Below are 13278 nucleotides of genomic sequence, written 5' to 3' on the forward strand. Positions count from 1 at the left end.
TGAGGCAGGAGAATGGCGGGAACCCGGGAGGCGGAGCTTGCAGTGAGCTGAGATCCGGCCACTGCACTCCAGCCTGGGCGACAGAGCGAGACTCCGTCTCAAAAAAAAAAAAAAAAAAAAAAGAATAAACATCCTGAATGTCAAAACTGGCATATTCTTCCATCCAACCCCTTCTATCTCAAACTTGACAGAAAGTAGTCCAAGCTTCTGGCCCGTCTGTCTCCTTCCATTTTCCAGACTTGCTTCTATTTATTTCCGTAGGCATTTAAAAAGATTTTGGGGTGGGTGTGAAGCTAACAGTGATTGTGCTAACCCTGTGCATTCCAGAAGTCATTTTGAAACTACTGCCTAGTCCCATTAGATTATCAAAACTATACCACATATTTCAGTATGCATACTTATTTCAAGGAAGTTTTGGAGGTGATGTGTGTGTCTCTCGGTCCATGTGAGGGCGGTGCCTCCCTGGGACCCCAGGCACTGGCCCTGCACCCAGGCACGGCGTACCCTGCGTATCGTACACAACCACAGCGTGTGGGACGCCGTCGTCCCCCGCAGGCCCCCACCTAACGCCAGCAGGGGGCGGGGGCGCTGCCACCCATTGGCTGAGGCCGATACCACGCGCCCCGATACCCGGCACTGGAGGCACCTCCCAGAATCCCGCGGCCCACGCCTCAGTCCGCCTGCGCTCCTCAGCCTGGCGGGTCGGCTTTTAGAGGCTCTTTAGCTTTGTCGCCTGCCCTTGATTTAACTTACACCTTCGCCTTTGGCTCCTTTGACTGCTCGAAGCCCCGCAGCCAGTTCCCGCGGACTTCACCAGCAGACCCAGAAGTGGTGGGTGAAGCAAGCGTCTGTTCCTCCTTGAGCCTGTCAGGAACTGCTGCCTGCCGCCATCATGGTGAGTTGAGGGAGAGGCCTGAGGGCCAACGCCTGTGGGGTCTTCACCGGTGGGCGAAACCAGGCCCCGCCTCACAGATTTCCCATTTTGGGGACACCCGCCTAGACGCACTATGAGTCGTGGCCGGCAGGGTGGGAAGAGGCAGCCTCGCAGTGGTGCGGCCTACAGAGAGGCCGGCACGGAAGTGGCGGGACACCGAGCGTGGCGTGATGGTGGGCCCCGGAGAAGCACTGCCTCATAGGCCACTTGCAAGGGCCACAGCCTTGCTGCGGCACCCATTTCCTGCCCTGGGTTCTCTCCTGGTAGCGGTTTGGGGTGCGGGTTCCACCACTCCCCGCTACACACCCCCTAGTCCGAGGCACCCTTTTTTGTTTCCCCCTTCCCCTTGCCCAAGCATCCCCACCCCGCCAACTTCACTTCTGACGCTCTCCAGGTGGCTCCGCAAGATGGCGGCAGGCCGGCTGAGGGACTTGTCTCTTTGGACTGGGAGGGCCGGAACTTCTTCAGGAGTGATTCTCTCCTGCTGCTTGTACGGGGTGGGGTGCGGTGTGGTGGGGTGCGGTGGGGTGCGGTTGGGTTTGGGTTTGTGGGGGCTTTAGCGAGTCATGTGGGGTGTCCTGAAGGCACGTCCGGCTAGCTGAGGGGGTGGGTGGGACGTGCCTCTGGTGGAAGTGGTTCTCTCTTGGTCCTTGTACGGGGTAGGGTGGAGTTTGTGGGGACCTTAGCAAGGCGTGTGGGGTGTCCTACAGGCACGGCCCGGTAGCTGAGGGGTCTGGGCGGGAAGTGCCTCTGGTCCCCTGGTGCCTGCCAGCTGCTGGGTACTTGCTGATGGCGGCTCCCTCCTGCAGTGGCGACAGGCACAAAAGCTCGCCTGATGCCATCTTTGCGGAGTGAGATCACCTTCAGTAGTTGCCATTGATACTTTTAAAATTTTTAAACTCCAGGCACAATTTTTCCCCTCTGGATAAACCAGGAATCTTTGACAGAATGTCCATATGGTAGATAATGTTGAGTGTGCATTTCCGTGAGTTTGGTAAATGCCCAGCGTTGGTTGGGAGCCACCGCAGATGCGGCTCTGAATGCGCTAACCAACCACTGAGTCACAAACGCGAATTACTTGCTGTATGTGTGTGTGTCTGCTTTGATAATTCTGTCTCTTCGTTTTTAGAGGTAAGAGGAGGAGATTTATACACAGTTTATATTACCAAGTATAAACATTAAAATAAAAATATATAATTAAGCAGCCATTATGTGCAATAAGTGTACTACATGTAGTTATCCGTGCTGATAGAAATAATCACTTTGAGTTATAAGTAATAAATATGTATAATAATACTTTTCGTTTTTAGAAGTAAAGGGAAGAAATCCTAATAGTTTCATCAATTTTTTCTGATTATGAAAGTATGTTTATTCATTTGGAAACAATCACACTAAGAAAATAGTAATCCATCTTAATCCCTTTCACCAGTTTTTGTCTGATTATAATAGTATGTTTACTCATTTGAAAACAGTCACACTAAGAAAATAGTAATCCATCTTAATCCCAACATATATAACCGCAGTTAATTTTTGATACATGAATGGCCTTCCAGCTTATTTTTATGCATGTATTGCTATTGCATATAGATAGGCCAACTTTTAGAAAGGTTACATCATGCTGCTTAATACTGTTTTACAACTTGCATCTTTCAATTAATATGGACGTTATTCTGAAGGTAACTTTAATTTTCAATATATGTTAAAAATTCTATTATTATTTTATGAAATTACCTTATGATGAATAGTTTTTCAGTGTTAAAACTGTCACAGGCTGGGCACAGTGGCTCACGCCTCTCATCCCAGCTCTTCAGGAGAATGAGGCGGGCGGACCATTTGAGGTCAGGAGTTCAAGAACAATGATGAAACCCTATTTCTCCTAAAAATACAAAAAAATTAGCCAGGCATGGTGAATGCACTTGTAATCCCAGCTACTCAGGAGGCTAAGGCAGCAGAATCATTTGATCCTGAGAAGCAGGTTGCAGTGAACTGAGATAGTGCCACTGCACTCCAGCCTAAGCAATAAAGTGAGACTGTCTCAAAAAAAAAAAAAATGCTATGAATATCCTTGTGTAAATATCTTGGCACGCTTGTACTATTAACTCCTTGAGATGAATTACCATCAGTAGCATGGTTGGGTGAAACCGCTTTGCCCTTTTATAACAATATTAAATTATGCTCCACGTTAGTGTAGTGGTATCTCCACATATCAAATTATGATACACCTTTTCCAAGGTACTGTTGGTAAAGCATGTATCAGTATTTTCTCACTGACGGTGTGTAGAGTGATCTCTCTTCCACACCCTTACAGTGAACGGTATTAAGATTTTTTAAACTGTCAACCTAATAGCTGGAAAATATTACATTGTGTTGATGTGCAGTTTTAAAAATCATCAATGAATTTAATCATGTATCATTAGCTTTTTAATTTTCCTTTTTAATTTTCTTTTTCTTACTGATGCATAAAAACTTTATTACTATTCACATTTGTCATACATAGTGGAAAAATATATGTAGTACTAATAAGGAGGTGCCCTGGTGCCCTTAACTTACCCCTATTTTCAATGGAGATGGCTCTAGTATTTCACTTTAAGGTTAATGGTAGGATAATATTAGATTGATAGAAAAGGAGATACCTCTATATTTTACTTAGGTTTTTAAAAAATTTTAAAATGAATGCTGTATTTTATTAAATACTTTCTTAATGGTGAATTAAAGTAACATGTCCTGAGAATGGAGTATTCTTGCTTTGCCAATAAAAACTATATTCTTTATTCCTGGAATTTTGCACTTGTGTTGAGGGGAGGGATGGACCATCTTGATTAGGCCTTGTTACTTATATGCTGTTAGCTTTGTAAAATGCATTGAGAAATACTTTTTTCCTCTTTGAAAATTGAAGAGAAGGTTTAAATTTCTTGATCTCTTCTTCTGTGTTTTCTGTCTTTATTTCAGGTTTCTGGTGTGTGTGCACACCTCTCTCTGACACACACACATACACCCAAGATATCTATTTCTAAGTTAAAAAAACTCCCAGGGAAACTGAGCCAGATAACATTGGGTATTCTTTTTAAGACTGTTTGGTAAAAATTGAAATTTCACTACGAGTTTACCATGTCGTTGATTTCCAAATTTATTTGTATAGAGTTTGTATGTAGCAGTCTTTTATAATCTGTGGCCACAACCTGTTTTTCAGGTCTCATATATACTTTTGCTGTCTTGCTTTTTCTTGCTTAGTTTTGCCAGGATTGTTTATTGCTTGAATTTCATCCTCGCCACCCACCACTCCCCGAGAATCTACTCTTCGATTTACTTCTGATTTTCACATCATATTTTCTTAAATTTAGCACTCTCTATATTTACTCATCTTCTTGTTGCTGTGAATGTAACTTTGATGCCTAGGGAATAAAACTTTGATGACTACAAATGATAGGCTTTTTCAAGGTCAGTTTATATAAATATCAGTTTGCTTACGTGTTCACATAGTAATTGAAGTAGATTATACTGGCAAAGGAGTAGGATGTGCAGTAGTATCCCTGGCCTTCAGCCCATCAGATTCCGGGAATACATCTCAGTTGTGACAGGCCATCTCTAAACATCACTAAATGCTGCTGGGGCTCAAAAATCTTCCCCAGTTGAGAATCAATGCATTTCCCTAACCACTAATAATCTGACATAGTTTTCGGCCAGATCTTACACCTCTAAATTAAAATACATCAAACACTATGGTGCAGAGACAACACTGTAATATAGCTTATCAAAGAAAAACGTATCCGAAGTTCATCCGCAAATCAAGGGGAAATTGAAAAGGAGAAAAAGAAACTACAGAAGTTTCAGAATTCCTTTTGTTTTGTTTTATTCTGTTTGTGATTTCTGAATGAACTGAGAAGGGATTGGTAAATTATCTATAGGGAAGGGAAATCTAATCAAGTTCCCAATAGTTCAGGATAATGCAGCTTAATGTCATCTAGAAAAACAATGATATAAGACATTTTTAGAAAGGAAGAACTTTAGACATAGTTTTTTAAGTTTTTCTTTCACATCATTGTCATGAAATAGCCCTATTAAAGGAAAGAATTAGGAGTTAGTTACAAACCCAAAATAGCAAGTATAAGCACAAAAGAATAGAGAAAAGCAATAAACTCACCTTCAGATGATTTGAGAATTTAGAGATCATCTCTACCAAAGCTGTGTAGAATCAGTAACCTCTAGCATCTTATTAACAAAGCAGGAACTCTACTTTCTTATTAACTTCTGTGACATCACTGTGCTTTACAAAAAGACGTATAGTTTCTCTTGTCTTTTGTTTTCTTTCAAACAGGTATATTTTTGCTAGCTTTCTGTTTTGCAGCCTTTTGTACTTACCTTTTGTAGTCAACAGGCACTTCACCAAAGATTTTTAAATTAGCGATGTGCCATAGTTTCGTGGTGTTTCAATTAGTTCTTAATTAAAATTTCTCCAAAATAAGTCAGCTAAAATAGTAAAGCCAAAAAGAAACTTGAAAAAAATTTACTGAAATTAATTCAAATAACAGGACACTAACTTACATTGCCATACCGCTTTTACCACTTTATACATACAAAGTGAATTCACAGATGTTATCTCATTTCATTCTCAAAGCAGTTTGCCCAGAGATACACAGCTGGCAAGTAAGTGGCTTATAACCACTTACCAGGAAGGAACATAAACCTAGATCTCCTGACTAATTTTTGTTTCCCTATGCTAGATTGTTTCTGCAACATTACTTATGAATACTACTTCAGAAAATTTTACATTAATCTTAAAGTTTACTGTGGAAATAATAAAGATAGTTCTAATCAGAATCTAGAAAATTAATGAATTATATGTATGTATTTTTCTATCTGAAAATAAAGATGGTATCATATATATCTGTCAGCCCACTGTGAAAATTAGAATTATCAGTCGGACTGATGTGGTGTTACCCAGGAGAAAAATGTTATTTCAAAAGAAGCTTTGAACACCCTAGTATGAGGGAAGAGGATTATAACCCATTTTTTAGAAGGAGCTGTGACATGTGAACAATACTGTTTGCATGAGCCATTTCTAAAGTAAAGCAGGTATACTAACACAGGGAGTGCTAACATTGTAAAAACTCATGTTAATTATGTTGAAAAAGGCAAAGCAAGACAAATTGGTTTAAAACTTTGAGGCTTATTTTCTTTTTGATGCGGCTCTTTTTTTTTTTTTTTTAAGGTTTATCCTTAGTATACTCAGTAAAGTGAAAAGTTTATGAATATAGAACAGGGTGATTTTAATAACTTTATATAAATCTGAACTTTCTAGTTTTGGATTTTTTTTTAACTAATTCGCAGAGTATTTTCACAAATACTAAATAAGTATTCTTTCACAGCATTGTACAAGACTCGGTGATGAGCAACACTGGGCTTAAGAAAGTACTATATCCTTTGGTTAAATTCCATCCGGATGTACTCTGATTAGTTTAGATCCTGAACCTGAACTTAGCTGCAGTGGTGACTAATTTACAATGAAAATACTTTTTATAAAATATTTTACACTTAAAACACAAAAATTATATTTCACATTATGTATGGGTTTTGCCTGTATATCTAATTATGATGTCTACTTTCCAAATTACAGCCTGCTGCAAATCCTGAGACTCCAAACTCAACCAGCTCCAGAGAAACTGGCACCCAGTCTTCATCTGCTGCAGTTAGCCAAGGCTATGTTTTACCAGAAGGCAGAATCATGCCAAACACTGTTTTTGTTGGTGGAATTGATGATAGGGTATTGTATTCGTACCTCATTTTTGCCTTAAAGTGCATTATGAACAATGGGATTTGGGCCCTGTTACAAACTTAATTTTTTTTTTTTTCTTTGTACTTCATGGAGGCTTAGAATTGGTTTTACTTTTGACCCATAGGTACTAAAAATATCTTTGACAAAGAGCTACCGGTCATTTAGGTAAAACTGGGGGAGAAATTTTCACCTCATTGTAGTAAAATTGTAGTAAAATGGAAATTTTTGAATGCTGAATTTTTACTCTTGGAATTCAATTCTTTTCCATAGATGGATGCAACTGAGATTAAAAGCTTCTTTGGTAGATATGGTTCAGTGAAAGAAGTGAAGATAATCACAGATCGAACTGGTGTCTCCAAAGGGTGAGTAATTTTATCAAAAATACCTGAACTCTAGTCACCTATAGTGTGTCAAAGAAGACTTCAAAAGTGATACTGTGACACATGTATAAATGAAATTTTTTGCCGTGTTAGTTTCTTTCATGTAGGGGATAAAAGGTTATTGCCAACTCTTTTATTTATTCATTTTTCTAATGTTTATTTTTAAATGTCTGCAATTCCTGTTTCATACAAATGAGTTACCAGTTGTGTCAAATAATTGTTTTCTTCATACACTGCACCATGTCTTAAATTTTAACCGTCTTGTCTTAGATAGTAAGTTAATTTCAGGTTCACAGATATGAATTCTTTGTTAATCAATAAAGTTTTCACACTGTCCTAATCTTAGCACATTTTGACATAGTTCCGCTTAGGAAAAAGAAGTATTTGTAGAGGATCTGTCATGTACATCTTAACAAGTAGTTATCATGGTATATTATTTATCTTTTGTCATGATCACTGCTGTATATAGAATAGCAGAAGTTCTGAACCATGTACTGCCTGATGGTGATTTTATACTTCATTTATCTGCCTTTATAGCTATGGATTTGTTTCATTTTTTAATGACGTGGATGTCCAGAAGATAGTAGAAGTAAGTAATCTAATAGAAAAATCTATTATTTATTTTATTGATACAACATTTAGTGTTAGTGATATACTAAGTCTTGTGTAAAATTTGGAGAAAGATACACTTTCTGTTCAAAATCCACATAACTTGTTAGATCCTGTTTATTTTTGACTGGACACCTAGGTTCATGAACTACAGGCAGGAAGGGTTGTAGAAAGGGTGATGAAAAGTTTTTGATCACCTTTCACTTGATGCCTCTTGACACTGATTAGAGTAGTAAGGATAAGTAAGGTAGCTTCATGATGACAAATTTTAATTTGGTGTGTATCTATATATACTATATAGATATACTATATCTGTATAGAAGATATACGGATCTTCTATAATAATAGAAACTTCAGGAGACTTTATATATTTACCCAAGTCTTGGAAGTCAAGACTTGAAAACTGAGTCTAGTTTTGTTACTGTTTTATTTTCAGTCACAGATCCATATCCAGGGTAAAAAACTGAAGCTGGGCCCTGCAATCAGAAAACAAAATTTGTGTGAGTAGGAAAAGACATTGTTCTTTTTGACACGTGTAGATTTTCAGATAACTAAAAATAGGCTTTTTCCTTTTTGCTTTTTAAAAAGGTGCTTATCGTGTGCAGCCACGTCGTTTGGTATTTAATCCTCCTCCTCCACCGCAGTTTCAGAATGTCTGGAGTAATCCAAATGCTGAAACGTATCTTCAGCCCCGAGTCGCGCTGAATCCTATAACTCAGTACGTTCAGGTGAGAACTGCTTACGTTCCTGTTGTCTTATTTTAGTCATCATTCCTTCTGTGCAATTGTATCTACACTTCCCATAGTAGGTGGCAATAGAATCCCTGTTTGAATACCTTGAGTGATGGGAAATTTATTATTTCTGTTAGAAATTTCTTCTTCTTAATGTTTGTTATATGAGCAAAAAATCTACATACATTGTCAGTCTTTCTATTAGGAATGACCTCTGTAGACACATGAACAAATCTCTTCCTATCTCTTCCTTTTTCACCCCACGTAACTAATTCCTAAAGTATTTGGAAGCAGCTCTCCTCACGTACCTGCCTAGTTCATTTTTCTGTAAGATTAGGAATTCATCTAGCTATTCTTTACTAGAGATGATTTCCAGATGCCTCCTCATGTAAATTGCTGACTTCTGGGTATATTCTGGTTCTGGAATCGGTAGATTTCTGATCTGTTTTACTGTTGTCTATAAAACCCATGAATTTCGGGCATCTAATTTCTCTCATCCTGGTTACTTTGATGTTTAAAGTAGGATTTGACATGCTCTATCACTTACTGTTGATAAATAATATTTATTTTCTTCTTAGTTCATTTTATATTTGTGTTAGTTAAAAGACATTTTCTTTGATGGAAAGTAAAGTAAGAAAATAGTAGTGGAATAGTTCTTCAGTATCTCTCGTTTGTTAACATTTTCCGTGTATTTGAAACGTGTGGAGACCTCTTCTTCTTTTTCCTTCCCTGAACAATGGCTAGAAAAAAAGCCCTACTTGTTTCTGTCATTTACTATGAGCCATTACTGATTCTGAGTGTATTCTTTTGTGCTGCTACCTGTATGTTTTTAATTAGTAAGTATTTATTGAAACAGCAGATATTACAGTGTCTCTTTTCCAGTTGTGGATTATTTACTGCCCTTAGTTTTTTGAAATAAAGTACAGAGAAAGCCATAACATCTGTAGAAGAACTACAGTACTAACCTGTATTATTGTCAGATACAAAACAATCTGGAAGTATTTAGCCAAGGAAATAATAAATGTATTAATTTAACTTATGTTGAAATCTGTCTTAGTAGAGCCTTATTACCAATATAAGAAATAACTGCTGGTTGGGCATAAGTACACAGAAGTAAGGTAAACTTTGAATGGTGAAGTAGTCAGTTATTTTGTAATTTGTCTCTTCCCCCTCCCCACTCACAGGATAGCACTTGACACAGAATATTTTTCTTCCTAAAGTCAGTCATTCATTTAGAATTCTGCATTGTTGTATATAGAAAAACAATTAATATTTTAAAGTTTTTCCTTTTTTTTGTTATATTGGGAATGATATTTCTTTCTTATTTAAAAAAAAATGTTTTACCATAGCTAATGATTCTTTCTGTAAACTTTATTTTCAGGCATATCCTTCTTATCCAAATTCACCAGGTCAGGGCATCACTGGATATCAGTTGCCGGTGTATAATTATCAGGTATTTGAAGAGGGAGTAACATGATTTACTTTCAGATATTATTGAGGCCTTTAACTTGTTTATACAAATTGCCTGAATAGTCAGTCATTTTAAACTAGTGAAATGTAGCTTAAATTGAAGAAAACACTTAGAATTGATCAGAATGAAGACCTCTGTATTATTTTGAAGTAATGGAATAACATTTTGACAGGAATACAGTTAGCAGTAACTTTTATGTAGAACAGATTTTTGAGATTTGATGTCTCCTTCTATACTGCAGCATGTATTTTTTTTTATCTTTGCTATCAAAGAGTTGAAACATCCAGACTGACTTCCATGAATTTTGTAGAGATACAGAGTGAAATAAAATTATTACTCAAGTCTTAGATCACAGAATTGCAATCAGATTTTTATTTTAGCTTGCTGCTTCATGATAGTAGTTCTCTGGGTCTCTTTTCAGAGATATGACTATATCTATGACCCATTCTTGTATCAATCATAATAAATTCAAAGAACTGGTATCTTTGAGAGTTCTACAATGCTATCTCCAGAAAATTTGGAAAAAAGTTGAGGCTTTATATGTGGAAGTAACAACAAGAACTTCAGGAATTAGTAACCTATAGCACTTCTTTTTTCCATTCTGTTTCTTTTATTATAATAGCAAATGAGCCAGCATGATACATACTTCAATATTGTATATCTGATGTGTTTTGGAAAATGTATAGGAATATTTGAATCATTTTGGTTTCCATTTTGTTTTTTCAAGATGCCACCACAGTGGCCTGTTGGGGAGCCAAGGAATTATGCTGTACCTCTGGTAAAGTCAGTTAGCCAAACATATACTACCTGTTCTTTCCTGATTTTTTTCTGTGTCATATATGCCTACAAATGTTTTTAAATCGTTCTTTATATTGATGTGTTATGTTTTGTTACCTTCTTTTTAACGTAATTATAAACTCCCTGGGAGCAATAGTGCCTTTTTCTCTCTCAGGTTTTGTGTGCCTAAGCAATGGCTGGTTCACGTAATGATCAATGTTCAGTTACTTGTTGATAGACTGTATAATCCCAGAAAGATAGTATTAATGTGGCTTTAGAATGAGCACGTATCTGCCTGGAATCTACCTCTGGCTTTACCGTCCTTAAAAAAAAAGTGTTGAAGAGAAACAGAAATGTTTTGCTGTTAATTACTCCTAAATAAGTGTAGGAACAAAAAAGAGTATTACTTCTAAAACACCTGAACTGCTTTCCCCCAATATAGTGAGTTCACGAAAATGTTTGATAGCAACTGTCTGTATGTGTCTGCCTGGTTTTTTCCTCTCTAAGGTTAGCAATTCATCCAGCTATTCCTTACTTGGAATGATTTCCAGATGCCTCCTCATATAGATTGCTGGCTTATGAATATATTCTGGTTCTGAATTGGGTAGATTTCTGATGTGCTTACTGTGTCTGTAAATCCCGTGAGTTTCTGGCATCTAATTTCTCTCATCCTGGTTACTTCAATATTTAAAGTAGGATTTGACGCACTCTATCACTTATTGGTGTTAAGTAATATTTATTTTTTTTTAGTTTGTTTTAATTTTGTCTTAGTTTAAAAGACATTTTCTTTGACGGAAAATAAAGTAACAACATAGTAGTGAAGTAGTTCTTCAGTGTCTCTCATTTGTTCGCATTTTCCATGTATTTGAAACGTGTAGGGTATACCTCTGCTTCTTTTTCATTATGTGAACAAAGGCTAGAAAAAAAGTCCTACTTGTTTCTCACATTTACTTTGAGCCGTAACTGAATCTGGTTGTATTCATGTATGATGCTACCTATATGTTTTCAAACTGTAAGTATTTATTGAAACATAAGAGACATTATACTGTCTCTTTTCCAGTTGTGGATTATATACGGTGCTTAGTTTTTCAAAATGAAGTACAGAAAAAACCATAACGTTTGTAGGGGAACTTCATGTTACTCTATAATATTGGCAGATACAAAACTCTTCATAATATTTAACATAGAAATAGCAAATGTATTAATTTAACTGACATTCAAACCTGTTTACATTCAAACCTGTCTTAATAGAGCCCTATCACCAATGTAAGAAATAACATTGGGGTTGGCATAAGTACACAGTATAAATAAAGTAAACTTGTCTGGTGAAATAGTCACTTATTTTGTCATTTGTCTGTTCCCCCTCCCCACCCAAAGCGTAGCACTTAACAGAATATTTATTTCTTCATAAAATCGGTCACTCATTTAGAATTCTGCAATGCTGTATATAGAAAAATAATGAATGTTTTAAAGTTTTTCATATTTTTAATATTTGGAATATTTCTAATTAAAAAAAATGTTTCTCTGTATTCATTTATTCTTACTGTAATCTTTATTTTCAGGCATATCCTACTTATCCAAATTCACCAGGTCAGGTCATCGCTGGATATCATTTGCCTGTATGTAATTATCAGGTAATTTAAGAGGGAGTAAAATGATTTACTTTCAGATATTGATGCCTTTGTTTATACAAATTGCTTTAATAGTTTGTCATTTTAAACTAGTGAAATGTACCTAAAATTTAAGAAAACCCTTAGAATTTGTCTAGAATGAAGAACTCTGAATTATTTAGAAGTAATTGAGTAATATTTTGAAAGGATTGTACTTTGCAATAACTTTACTGTAGGACAGTTTTTTGAGATTTGGTGTCCCCTTCTGTATTGTAACATATTTTTTTTTCATATTTACTGCCAAATAGCTGAAACATCCAGACTGACTTTTATCAATTTTTTAGAGAGACAGAGTGAAATAAAATTATTACTCAATTTTTAGAGCACAGAATTCGAATTATGTATTTTTTTTTAGCTGACTGCTTCACATTAGTAGTTCTCTGGATATCTTCATAGATATGACTGTATATTGACCCATAATCATATCTGTGGTAATAAGTTCAAAGAGCTCATATGTTTGAGATTTCCACAATACCAACCCCAGAAAATTGGTGAAAAGTTGAGGTTTTATGTATAAAAGTAACAACAAGAATGTCAGGGATTAGAAACCTAAAGTACTCTTTTTTCCGTTTTGTTTCTTGTATTATAATAACAAAGGCTTTGGTATCGGGATGATGTTGGCCTCATAAAATGAGTTAGGGAGGATTCCCTCTTTTTGTATTGATTGGAATAGTTTCAGAAGGAATGGTACCAACTCCTCCTTGTACCTCTGGTAGAATTCAGCTGTGAATCCATCTGGTCCTGGACTTTTTTTGGTTGGTAGGCTATTAATTATTGCCTCAATTTCAGAGCCTGCTATTGGTCTATTCAGGGATTCAACTTCTTCCTGGTTTAGCCTTGGAAGAGTGTAAGTGTCCAGGAAATTATCCATTTCTTCTAGATTTTCCAGTTTATTTGCGTAGAGGTGTTTATAGTATTCTCTGATGGTAGTTT

General features: G+C 36.8%; 1 protein-coding gene across 4 annotated transcripts in view; it reads left to right on the forward strand.

The window, feature by feature from the left end:
* The first annotated feature begins 513 nt into the window (after positions 1-513).
* LOC139360914 (deleted in azoospermia protein 4-like) overlaps positions 514-13278 on the forward strand; it is a 60223-nt gene continuing 47458 nt past the window's right edge. For 2 of the 4 annotated variants that reach the window (XM_071089384.1, XM_071089386.1), the window contains exons 1-9: positions 514-895; positions 6549-6695; positions 6978-7069; positions 7625-7676; positions 8133-8196; positions 8285-8424; positions 9809-9880; positions 10626-10676; positions 12238-12309. In XM_071089384.1, coding sequence (XP_070945485.1) covers positions 893-895; positions 6549-6695; positions 6978-7069; positions 7625-7676; positions 8133-8196; positions 8285-8424; positions 9809-9880; positions 10626-10676; positions 12238-12309 — 693 coding nt within the window. In that variant the 5' untranslated portion in view covers positions 514-892. The remainder of the gene's footprint in view (positions 896-6548; positions 6696-6977; positions 7070-7624; positions 7677-8132; positions 8197-8284; positions 8425-9808; positions 9881-10625; positions 10677-12237; positions 12310-13278) is intronic. The other 2 variants (XM_071089385.1, XM_071089387.1) reach the window with 1 other exon arrangement.

Source organism: Macaca nemestrina, chromosome Y, assembly GCF_043159975.1.
Source record: "Macaca nemestrina isolate mMacNem1 chromosome Y, mMacNem.hap1, whole genome shotgun sequence".
Taxonomy (NCBI): Eukaryota; Metazoa; Chordata; class Mammalia; order Primates; family Cercopithecidae; genus Macaca; species Macaca nemestrina.